The sequence below is a fragment of the Tupaia chinensis genome, unplaced genomic scaffold (assembly GCF_000334495.1).
Source record: "Tupaia chinensis unplaced genomic scaffold, TupChi_1.0 Scaffold000063_1, whole genome shotgun sequence".
NCBI lineage: Eukaryota > Metazoa > Chordata > Mammalia > Scandentia > Tupaiidae > Tupaia > Tupaia belangeri.
This window is the reverse complement of record NW_006159521.1, coordinates 2,000,945-2,013,120: the sequence shown is the minus strand read 5'-3', so window position 1 is coordinate 2,013,120 and position 12,176 is coordinate 2,000,945. Positions and strand designations below refer to the sequence as shown.

At 47.2% G+C, this 12,176-nt stretch overlaps 1 protein-coding gene across 9 annotated transcripts in view; it reads right to left on the bottom strand.

Moving 5' to 3' along the window:
- Positions 1–12,176, bottom strand: part of HERC1 (HECT and RLD domain containing E3 ubiquitin protein ligase family member 1) — a 252,265-nt gene that overhangs the window by 10,701 nt on the left and 229,388 nt on the right. For all 9 annotated transcript variants that reach the window (XM_027765801.1, XM_027765792.1, XM_027765774.1 and 6 more), the window contains 7 exons: positions 10,526–10,695; positions 9,021–9,159; positions 6,051–6,220; positions 3,778–3,947; positions 3,345–3,510; positions 2,004–2,080; positions 459–711 (listed from right to left, as the gene is read on the bottom strand). In XM_027765801.1, the coding sequence (XP_027621602.1) occupies positions 459–711; positions 2,004–2,080; positions 3,345–3,510; positions 3,778–3,947; positions 6,051–6,220; positions 9,021–9,159; positions 10,526–10,695 (1,145 nt within the window). The remainder of the gene's footprint in view (positions 1–458; positions 712–2,003; positions 2,081–3,344; positions 3,511–3,777; positions 3,948–6,050; positions 6,221–9,020; positions 9,160–10,525; positions 10,696–12,176) is intronic.

Below are 12,176 nucleotides of genomic sequence, written 5' to 3'. Positions count from 1 at the left end.
TCACGGGTGCTGGAGTCCCCCATGACAGACCATGGTTTGAGTCCCGAAACTGGCAGCTTGCTTTCTCACTTTTTCTCTCTCATTCTGTCCCTCTGATCAAATTAAAATAAACAAATAAAGTTAAATAAAATAATTCTTTAAAACTTTTTTTAAAAAAGATGAGACTGACTCTCTGCTGGGTCTGTTCAACTCTGGTCACCCAGGGTCTCCCTCTTCCATTTTGGTTCCCGTGACCCTCCACTCTATCAGGCACAAACAGGTAAAAGGGGGCGGTGCAGAAGCCGGCGGTCGGAGCCAGCCCTACCCATCAGCAGTTATGCAAACTCCTGCAGTTGAGCTGCCCAGGGCAGCTGTGGTGCAGACGGGGCATCGCCCAGCCACACAGGAAGACCAGCTCTGGAAGATGCTGTCTGTGCACGAGTCCACACGCGCAGAAGCACGAACTGGGTGGCATGTACCTCATGGAAACTCTCCTCGGTAATGCCGCTGTCTTCAATGTGAAGAATGCTGTTGAGGGTCTGCACGTAGAGCAGATCCACCTCCTCCAGGTCCTCCAGGCTGAGCGGGACGCAGCACAGCTGCTTCCACACCAGAGGGGCCAAGTGGAGGTCCAGAGGCTTCTTGGTGCGAATGGCAACCCCCATTAAAATTCCCAAGAACTTAAACTGCATTAAATGCTCATCGAGGCAGGCAGAGGGGTTAAAGAGGAACCTGAAGAAGAAAGGAAATTGAAATTTTCCTCATTTCCTTAGAAATCAGTAACCCACCAGCTACAACATCCGTGTGCACTGCACTGTCCCACACAGTACCGTAGCTGCGTGTGGCTATTTACGTGACTGGGACGGAGTTAACGATGCGGTCCCTGAGCTGCCCTACCACACCCGGAGGTGCGGCAGTCATACGTGGCCTCTGGCTCCAGCTCTGGACAGTGTGGGGACGATATGCGGAATTATTCTTAGAAGAGTTATAAAAGCACAGACAAGTGGTCTATTAATGCTTAAGCTACCTGCTCCAGAATGCCCTGTTCTTTTTGAGAGATTTTTGCTATATGGTGTGTGTGCTCGCCAGAGAAACAGAGAAAGACACAGAGACAGAAAGTGAGACATTGGCCCCTGGGGGATGGCCATGCTGCAGTCCTTTCTCTTCCCTTCTCTTCTCGGGATCTTGGGCATGTACGCTCATGAGCCTGGCATGAGTTTTAAGCTGCTGGGTCTGGGACTCAAACTGTGGTCAATTACGTGGGAGTCCAGCGACATAACCATTATGCCATCTGCAGGTCCCAGAATGCCCTGTTTTTGTATTTTTTAAAAAATAATTTCATTTGGGATCAGCAGATAGTTTAGTGGTTATATTGCTAGACTCCCACATGGCTGACTGTGGTTCAGGTCCTGGACTCAGTGGCTTGAAACTTGTGCTGGGTGTGTGAGCGTGGGTGCCAAAGTCCTGAGAGGAGAATGGAGGGGAAGGGATTGTGGCATGGCTATCTCCCTGGGGGGTGATTTCTCGCTTTCTATCTTTCCAGAGAGCACATGTGCCCTATGGCAAAAAACCTTTCATTAAAAAAAAAAAAAAAAAGATCATTTCATTTATTATTTGTAAGTAAGTCCATGAAGCAGGATCCCAAATTCAAGGATTTCCAATATAAGGACGCTAAATAATTGAAAATACTAAGCTCTGTGACTTAATAGCATAATGAAACATTTAAATAAATTCTGGTTTAAAAAATTCATTAAGGGGAGGGCACATCAGTCTTCAGAAACACAAAACAAGTGTGTTCCAAGGTCAAGTCCGAGTCTCCTCTGTCGTCTGCGTCACCCCTGGGTGGGCCCCAGAACAAGTGCTGAGTCAGCACGGAGGTCTGTGCTGGGGGACAACAGCATCTCCTGAGGGTACAGTGAGGGCTCGGCGGGACAACACGTGGACAGCACCGAGAGCAGTGCCGCGTACCGGCGAGCACCGAGGAAGGTGTCTTAGACACTCGCTGGCACCGCCCACTGCCATACCTGTCCCTGTTGTAGCCCACTTCTGCGGTGGCATTGGGAGAGGGTATAAGAAGGTCAACGATACCCGTTTCCAGTTCCTACAGAAGAAACAAAAACCTTTTTTTAGAGAAATGACAAACGCATCAAGAGAACAAACCAATTAAAGAACATATTTTTAAGAGACCAGTTTGAGGGATTTATTTTGATATATTACAGCCAGCCATCTCTATAATTACTTCTGTGTTTTTTATTTAAAATGAGATCATAAAATTCCCCATGTGGGCCAGCTGGTGGCGTGGTGTTTAAGTGGCTGGATCCCGCATGGCCAACTGTTCGGTTTGAGTCCTGGACCTGGCAGCTTGAAAACATGCTGGGTGGGACCAGCAGTTAGCGTAATGGCTATGTCGCTGGACTCCCACGTAGTCGACCGCGGTTTGTGTCCTGGACCCGGTGGCTTAAAACTCACGCCGGGCGCGTGTGCGTGCGTGCCCAGGATCCCGAGAGGAGAATAGAGGAGAGGGGACTGCGGCGTGACCATCCCCCCTGGGGGGTGATTTCTCGCTTTCTGTCTCTCTGTCTCTCTCTGTCTGTCTGGAGAGCGCACACACCCTATAGCGATAAAAAAACCTCTCCAAAAAAAAAAAACAAAAACAAAAACAAACATGCTGGGTGTGTGTGTACACATGCCCAAAATCCAAATCCCAAAAGGAAGGAAAAGTGGGAAAGAGACTGCAGTATGACCATTCCTCACGGAGAACGCTTTCTCACGTTCCTTCCCCTTCTCTTTCTGGTGAGTACATATGCCCTCTGGCAAATTAAAAAAGAAAAAAAAAAGGATCCCCAATGTGGAAAATATCTGGCAATATGAAGAAACAAGACCTGTCACGTATTACTTTAGTCACAGTGTTTATCAGAAAAATTTGGATACCATGCAGAGCTGGAGTGGACACAGCTGATCTAGAAGCAAGCCAGTGTGGGTCTTAGAATCAGCCATGGGCTGAATTCTTAGCACTGAGTGTTCTACCTCCCCTGGGGTCTGTCGATCTCACGTTGATCTAAATGCTAAAGGAGAGCACGCAGGTGCTCTGGACTCGTCCCATACACGGATGCTGCTTCCTCTGCCAGCACTACAGCAGGGCGGATGGTGCAGAGAGCTGACACTGATACGTGAGGTATGTATCCAGAGCAGCTCAGACACTTGCTAGCTGAAATTCACCTGCATCACGAACAGCATGACTCTAGGAGGCTCACAAGCACACTCTCGCTCCGTTATAAAGACGTGCCTGACACAGCAGTCGGTGCGAACAGCCCAAAGGCTACGACCCAAGTGACGGTGCAGCAGGGAGCGCTGCATGCAAGTACCTGGCACATCTCCGTGATGGTGTCGTCAAACACGCCCCCAGCGTCATCGGCCCCTTCTCCGACCAGTTTAACCTTCCATGCGCGGGAGGGTAGACGGAGGTCTGATGCATTCAGCTTAACTACTTGTCTCGCTATTTGGACAAAGATGGGCTTACACTTCCGTCCTCTTTAAAAGGAAGAGAGAAGGGAATGAAATATAGCTCATCCGTCCCCAAATCACACAAACAGCCCTTGATAGGACATCCCGTCGACGGATGAACAGGCCTCTTCAGCGACAGTTGTGCCCTGCACAAGGCCCTGTAACTACGCCTGAGGACTGCTGTTACGTGCTAGCACACCTTCCAGGTGAGGAAGCAAAGGTGCACAGAAGTCAGTAACAACACTCCTCTGAACAAGTGCCGCTGGCTAGTGGAACACACCCCCGTATACCAACCTGGTCGATATCCTCTTGACAGTGATCTGAGGTCCGTAGTTTTTGCCTTGAACCATGGTTTTTCCTATGGAGCGCACCATTGGGAGAGTGTAAACTCTCGGGGCTAACAAAGGCCGAAGCTGTCCCTGTACGATGCCCCACGTCCCAGCATTATAATGAGACGTGCTGTTCTGTAACAGAAAGGAAGGTGACCATTACTTATTGAAAATGGCATAGTCTTGAGGCTTAAAGGAAATAACAAGTCTCACTTTTAGAATATAAATTTCAAAAGTGTACTTTAAAAACATAAACCTGGGTATTAGTAACCATTAATAACTTTGTGAAAGACAGAAAATGCCATGCACATACAAATAAAGTCACCCATAACCCAGAGATGGCCCCATTAATGCTTGATCTATTTCCTCCGTTTCCTTCCTTGTGTGTATACAGTCACTCCTCACTTAATGACCTGCCTGGGTTTTTTTGTTTGTTTGTTTGTTTTAAGGTTTTGTGCCATAGGGCATGTGCGCTCACCAGAGAGAGACAGAAAGAGACAGAGGGAAAATGAGAAATCACCCCTGGGGAGTGGTCATGCTCCAACCCATTCTCCTCCATTTTCCTTTTGGGATTTTGGGCATGCATACATACTCAGTGTGATTTTCAAGCTCCCAGGTCTGGGACTCGAACCATGGTCAGCCATGTGGGAGTCTAGTGCCTTACCCACCTGCTGACCTCATGACCCACCTGTTTAATGACCACTGGGACTTAAAACCAATTCCCCGGGGACAGCAGGTGGCATGGTGGTTGAGGCACTGGATGTTCCCACATGGCTGACCATGGTTCAGATCCTGGACCTGGTGGCTTGCTTTCTCACTTTCCCTCTCTCTCTCTGTGTCTCTCTCTGGTCAAATTAAAATAAATGAATGAATAAATATAAATGAATATTTAAACAAACAAACAAACAAAACCCAATTCCCCAGTGTGGGGAATCCCACCTCAGTTCTCGTCTCATTCCCAGTCAGTCAGTCTTCACTGGACGACGCGTTCGTACCACGCAAGCTGCATGTCCTGTGTAAGCATCTGTACTTTATTGCGAACCCACAGCAGTCAGAAGGAAAATACTCTCAGAGGTTTACACTGTGTTGTGGCGTGTCTTGTTTCCTCCTGGCACTTATCTAGTGTATGCTTTTGGTATGGTTAGAAATACATCATTCTAGCGTGGTGTTGCGTGACGTCTGTTGAAAAACACATTCCCTGTGGTACCACGACACACCACAAGACATTGCCTTTGAGCCCTTGCTTATCAATTTGTTTAACAACCTGGTCTTAGGAACGGAACTCAGTCGTTAGGTGTGGAGTGCCTATATATACGTTTCTCACATTGTTGAGATCACACTATTTACACAATTTTTCTCACTGAACTTGGTATCACAGATACTTCTCCAACTAATGACAGGATGCTAGCACTCTGCTTGGTGCTGCACAGAATTCTGCTGCCTGGCTAATGACTTCATCAAATCTCTCATATGTCCCATGATCCAAAGGATTTCTAATAGTTTTATGAGCTTACATGCATTTTGGTAGGGATGCCCACACATTAAACAAACCAAAGAGCTTTCCTTCTCCCATATCACCGGACTCTGATACACAGGATCTAGAAGGCTTACTTGTATGCGAGAAAGAGATTTAATCTCCTAAACCTCTCACATCTATTTACATAAAAGCCTTGACTATGGTTCCAATAGTTTTGTGTGCTTAAGTTTTAAAATCACATATTGGGACCAGCAGTTAGTGTAATGGCTATGTCACTGGAGTCCGATGTAGTCGACCGTGGTTTGAGTCCCAGACCCAATGGCTTAAACTCATGCCGGGCGCGTGCGTGTGTGTGCCCAAGATCCTGAGAGGAGAATGGAGGAGAAGGGATTGCGGCATGGCCATCCCCCCCCGGGTGGGGGGGGCGATTTCTTGCTTTCTGTCTCTCTCTGTCTCTCTGGTGAGCACCCATACCCTACAGCAAAAACCTCTCAAAAAAAAAAAAATCACATATTAAACTTTGTAGACAAGAGATGACATGCTTAGCTATTCATGCCTGCATGCTGGACAAACCAAAACACAGAAGGAAGACTGCTCTGTGTCCAGCAGCATGGCTGCCAACATCTGGAGTGTCCCTAAACCTGCAATAATGAGAACAGAACTGCAGTCTTATCTGCATGTCCTGGGCGCTGAGTAAATGAACTATTAGCCATGAAAGGATTTTCCAAAAGCTGAGAGAGAGGCCCTGGGGCCAGTGTTACCTGGTTGTTGGGGCTGAGGTTCAGGAGCCTCCAGGACGAGTACATGAGGTCGGAGAAGTGGTACAGCAGCCGGAGCCGGGCCCGCACGGTGTGGATGCTCACCTCTCTCAGTGCCCCATACTGCGGGGGCACCGCATCGGGCAGGCCCAGCTGCAGAGGAACGGACACGCCTGCCCAGAAAGCAAACAGGCACTTAGGAAGCATTATGAATGAAATATTATGAAGTATTGCTTTAACTTTTAGTATTTTGAAAAGTTTCAAACACACAGAAGTTGAGATATACAGTGGACACCCATTCTTACCAATGAAGTTCTATAATATTTTGCTATATTTTATTTTCACATGTATTGCTATTCTTCCACCATCAATTCAATTCTAATTTTTTGGATGCATTTGTGTTGATTTTTAAAATAGTTTTGTTGGAGAGCATGTGCACTTGCAGGGTGGGGGACAAAGAGAAAGTGAGACAGCGCCCCCATCGGGGGATGGTCACGGCATCCACTTCTTCCTCCTTTAGGGATTTTTGGACAAGCATGCACAATCACCTAGCATGTTTGTCCAAGTCGAGCATTCAGACCAAGCCCTGTGTGAGATGTGGCTATCTTAACCAGCAAGCCGTAGGGCGCAAATGTGAGTTTCAAGCCACTGGATCTGGGACTGAACTGCAGTTGGCCATGTGGGAGTACAGCAACGTAACCACTACACCAGATGGCCCAAAATACCTCTTAAAATTGATGATTCTAGAAACCTGGTCTTTGTCTTTTCATCTCTATGTAACAATAGGACTTAAATAGTTCCTTCACAAAAATAAATAATTAACACGTAAATAATGCAAGCTAGCCAAATTTCCTTTCATATTCAACAACTGTCATCTTCATAATAAAGAAAGATGTGGGTGAGGACCAGGTGGGCAGCTCTGGAAAATGGGAACAGACAACTTAGCAGGCCATCTCCCACACTTGCGATGCATGGGCAGAGTGGCCCTGACAGAATGAAAGATGTGAGTGCAGGGTTCATGCAAGCTTTTCACTGCAAGCATCAGAGCTCTCTGGCCTTGAGTCACCCTTTCTATCTCCTGCTCACACCTCCCAACCTCTCAGGAGTGTACTTTTGCTTTTGCTTAATTACCCTTTGCTTTTGCAATTGGCAATTTTCGTTCAACTCTGTCAGAAACACCAGGACCCTAGATGTTGCAGAAGCCATCTGCAACACCACTGTTGGTGGTTGCTCTTTTTCCCTCTATCATTTAAATAAATAGATGTTAAAAATGACTCTTTCATAGATTGCAGTAAGACAAAAGAAAAAAAAAAAAAAGAAGAGTTCTGTAAGAAGCAAAGACTACAGCACTGTATCCATGGCTAGCCTCATCTAAAAACACGTGAAGAAGTGAGAACAAGATGTAAACTATCTTCAGTTTTCTATAAGTAAAGAGCTGCACAGTTCAACTTTCAGAGGTATCATTACTACTCTTATTTTTTAAGTAAAAATTTTCATTGTAATTTCTAATTTATACCTAACAGTTACATACCTTTGAGGGGTGGTTTTTCAAACACGTATAAAACATGTACTAATTGCACCCAGGAAAAACACACCCACATTCCCCAACATTTACCGTTACTTTGTGTTGTACACACTTGAAATCACTCCACTGGCTATTCTCAAATACACACCAACGCTCTTCGCTCTACCGTGCTATTGGGTGGTCAGAAAGTCATGAAGTATTTGTTCCATTTTTCTATGCAGTGTTCTTTGTCCCATCCCTCCTGCTCACGTGCACTCTTGTACCTGTCGAGCAAGCTCTCTTCGCCCTTCCCACCACACACATGATTTATTACTGTGTATTTTACGTATTTTATTTATTACAAGCCGACGTTCGCTGAGCACCTTCGTGTGCTGGCACTACTCCAAGAGCTTTACATGTGCGGATGTGCTTACTCCTTAGCTCTTCACAATGCTCTGTTACTTTCACTTACAGACTGGAAGACCAAGTTTCCAGGTCACTCAGATCGTACCTGGAGGGGCAGAGATTCACCCCAGCACTGTGGTCTGAGTCTACACCTCTGACTGCCACACTACGCAGCCTCTGTCCTGGAGCGCAGGGAAAGGCTCTAGAAGGTGAAAGGCCACTGAACACCTGAAAACGTCAGGGCACAGGCAGCTCGTCCTGGATTCTGTTAACTATGAATAGAAACCATGTCCTTGTTTGGATCTGCTGGCAGCCCTACCCCGCTCAATTAGGGTATCTAAAAGACAAACTTTTCTATGGGGAGCTTCCCTAAGGACCGTGACTAAGTAGAGACGTCAGCAGAGGGAAGAGCCTTCTGAGCTGTCAGGCACAGGGTTGCTTCAGGGAAACCCTAGCATCTCAGACACCAGGGCATGGGGGGAAGAAAGGGCTCGAGGGCTTGTGTAGTAGGAAGCGATGTACGGGGAATGGAAGCAGAGGGGCACAGCTGGGTGTTCAGGACTCAAGTACGTATCCCATTTTTCTTGATACATTTTTGTGGATCTACAGAGATTTCATAATAAATTCAAAGTAAAACAAACTAGAAAAGGGTGTAAAATGGCAGCGGTCTGATGTGCTGTGCCAATGCACTAACACCGTGTCTCAAATGGGCACAGGGTGAGGAATTTGGCAAATGGGCTCAGGGCTTTTAATTTATGATCCTAAGAGCAGGCCTTAGAAAGCTATGGTTTGTCACTTCTTTTATTTATATATAAAAGATGCTTAGCCGCTGCTCTAAAATGATACATTTTTGCTTGCCTAAATGATATGTTTTCTTCTTTTGGGGGTGTGGAGAGGGAATGCTCAGTGAAGTCGGCAGCCACGTCAGCTGTGAGAGTATTTAAGGAGTGGGCAGCATAAAGAGCCCCTGGTGTGTGGGGAAGGCTTGATGGTTTCAGGACTCCGGCAAGTGGAGGGTGCGGCAGCTTATGCTCGAAGGGGGAGAGGGATGCTTTGTCGTTCACCTGGAGCTCTGGGTGGGACAGGCGGTGCAGTCCACGCAGCACTGTGACACCGGCCAGCCGAAATCTGCCGAACGTTTTTCCCTTGCAGAACTGTTACCAGGGTTGGTTCTCGAACGTGGTTGGTGTGGCCTAGGCCAAGCTGGAAAAAAATTATAAATACAGAGATTAAAAAGAAAGGGAGAGAGGAAGTCAAACTGATGATAGTAGCAGATATAAATAAAATGAACATCTATAGCTAGTATAAGTATAAGTAATAAAATAAATTCCTGTGTCCTCTATTATAACAGTCCTCACAGCTGAGTCCCTCCAGAAAACTAAGATACAACAAGGTCATTCCAAATGTAGCAGGGGAGTTTTGGTTAGTTTTATTTTTTTGCTACAGTGTATATGCGCTCGCTGGAGAGACAGAGAAAGAGAAAGTGAGAAATCCCCTCCATTCTCCTCTAAGGATCTTGGGCATGTATGTACATGTGCCAGGGATGATTTTCAAGCCACCAGGTTTGGGACTTGAATTACATTAGGCCATGTGGGAATCCAGCACCCTAACCATGCCACCTGCTGGCCCCACTGGCAATTGGGTGTTAATGATTGATCACATCCTTGGATTCTACTTCTAGAAAGGGAATAAATTCTCAGGAAGTTAAAAAGCAAAACAAAACAAAACAAAACCAGCACAACGACACTGGAGAGCTTTTACTTAAAACGCAGTGATTTCTGTGCAACAATAAGCAGGTACATAGAAGCATCGAGGGAAGCAGCTCTCATCCCCAGGTCTTTGTTCTTCAGCATCTTAGGGAGGTTCACGCCAAGCCTCCCAGGGAACTCCCTCAGCGCCTTCCACATCAACACTATCAGGAAGACCACTTGCAACCGCAGTGACAGGCATGAGGAGACCACAGGTGACACATTGAGGCTGCCGTGATTATTTAATTTTAAATGTATTATTTTTATTATTATTTTAAATTTGCTATAGGACATGTGTACTTGAGGCTACTGTGATTAATATGAGACCCTGAGCAAGACCCAGAGAGGATTTATGAATGAAGAAGAGGGGACTCTACTGTCACAGCAGGCATCCCCGCCATCTCTCCTGAAGGTCTCTCCTCCTCCATGAATAGAGAAGGCTGAAGATAGCAGCCTCTTGAGTCGGATGTTGTACACTGTCATAGGATATAACGATATTGCTGTTTCTTTCCCTTTTTCCAGATCTACTGATGCTCCCAGAATCTAACCTCTTGCATTACTACAGTGATGACGATGATGACAGCTGCAAATACTTACGTAGTGCTGCTTGCGATATGCCAGACACCGACGTGTGCAGACACACACACACACACACACTCGGTAAATCCCCTTAATCACCCTGCTGCATTGCCAGTCCACAGAGAGACAGGCATAACAAGACTCACAGAATAACCAGTCCCGTGCAAAGTGACGTGCTTGGAGCACCGGCCAGATGGTGCGAGTTTCCTGGCCTGTCCCTCCCGAGTGCAATGAACATTTACCTGCCCCTCTGAATTGCTCCCCCAGGCATATACGTCTCCAGTGGATGCCAAAGCCAGCGTGTGTTCAGCTCCAACTGCCACGTCTTCAATGACCACTCCGGCCAGGACAGGGACTTGCTGCGGTCGATTGTGATTGCGAGCACGTCCCTCCGGCAAGCCTATTAAGCGATCTGAAAAAAGCAGCAGAGGAAGTGTTACGATGGTGCACGCAGTCCATTTACGTCTTCTAGGAGTCACGTAACACAGGGGACAGCAATGACATACCTCACTCAGGCCAAGTGTGTGTCCCAAATCCCGAGAGGAGAATGAGCAGAGGGACTGTGCCATGGTCACCCCCGGGGCGTGATTTCTCACTTTCTCTCTCTCTCTCTCTGACAAGTGCACACACCCTACAGCAAAAATACCTCTCTTAAAAAAGAAAAAAAGAACACTATTCTCAATCTGAAGTCATAGCCTACTCCAGACCAAGAGGCTCCCAAGACCCTCCTATGTGGAAAGGACTGGCACATAGTTCACAAAGGCCCTCGAGTGCTTTCTCCTCAAAAAGGTGCCATCCAACCTGTCTAGTCCTCAGACTTCCATCCGACCTCTCTCTGACCTTGTCACACCCTAGGATGTGCCCGCCAGCACCTCTGGGCACAGGCAGCGAGGCCACAGTCAGCAGCTAGCTGCCCCTCTGACTGCGGCATCGAGACTGTGCTCTCAAAAGCATAGCTAGCTCCTGTGGTGGCCTCTTCGCAGGCTCCAGCCTCGGGAATGCCATGTAATCCCCTGATAACACAGCTTCGGCCCCTCCTGCGCTACCCTGGCTCACAGCTACCCACTCACTGCTCCTTTCAGAGCCAGCTCTCCCGAGGCCTGCTTTCATGTTCACCAAACTTCACTCATACTTCGCGGAGTTCTTCTGTTTTTCCCTTTTCTTCATTCTATACTCTGCCCCTGGGTTTCTTAGAGCCTATAAATAAGGATTTTTAAAAAAGTATTTATTTAAGGTATTTATTTATATATTAATGTTGTTGTTATTATTAATTGTACTCACCAGAGAGAGACACAGAGAGAGAAAGAGGGAAAGTGAGAAAGCTAGTTGCCAAGTCCAGGACTCAAACCGTGGTTGGTCATGTGGGAGTCTAGCACTTCAACCACTGTGCCACCTGCTGGCCCTATTTTTTGGGGGTGTGGGGGTGGGGCAGGAAGAGGTTTTACTACAGGGCGTGTGCACTCGCCAGAAAGACAGAGAGGGACAGAGAGACAGAAAGAGAGAAATCACTCCCGGGAGGATGGTCACGCCACAGTCCCTTCTCCTCCCGGGATCTTGGGTACACGCACACACGCCCGGAGTGAGTTTAAGCCACCAGGTCCAGGACTTGAACTGTAGTCGGCAACATCGGAATCCAGCGACGCAGCCATTATGCCAGCTGCTGGTCCCTGCTGGCCCTATTAACAAGGATTTAACCACTACCATGTGCAGCTAATATCCCAAACCCCATTTCTATGTCCAATCTTTCTGAAGCTCTAGATCCAAGTTCCTAATAGCCCACTAGACATTTCTCACATGAATCTAGGGCAGAAGGCCTCCTTCGACATGCCTGAAACTAAACGCTCCCCCCCATCGCCAAGACCAGCCCGTGTCCTCCATCAATGGCATCAATGC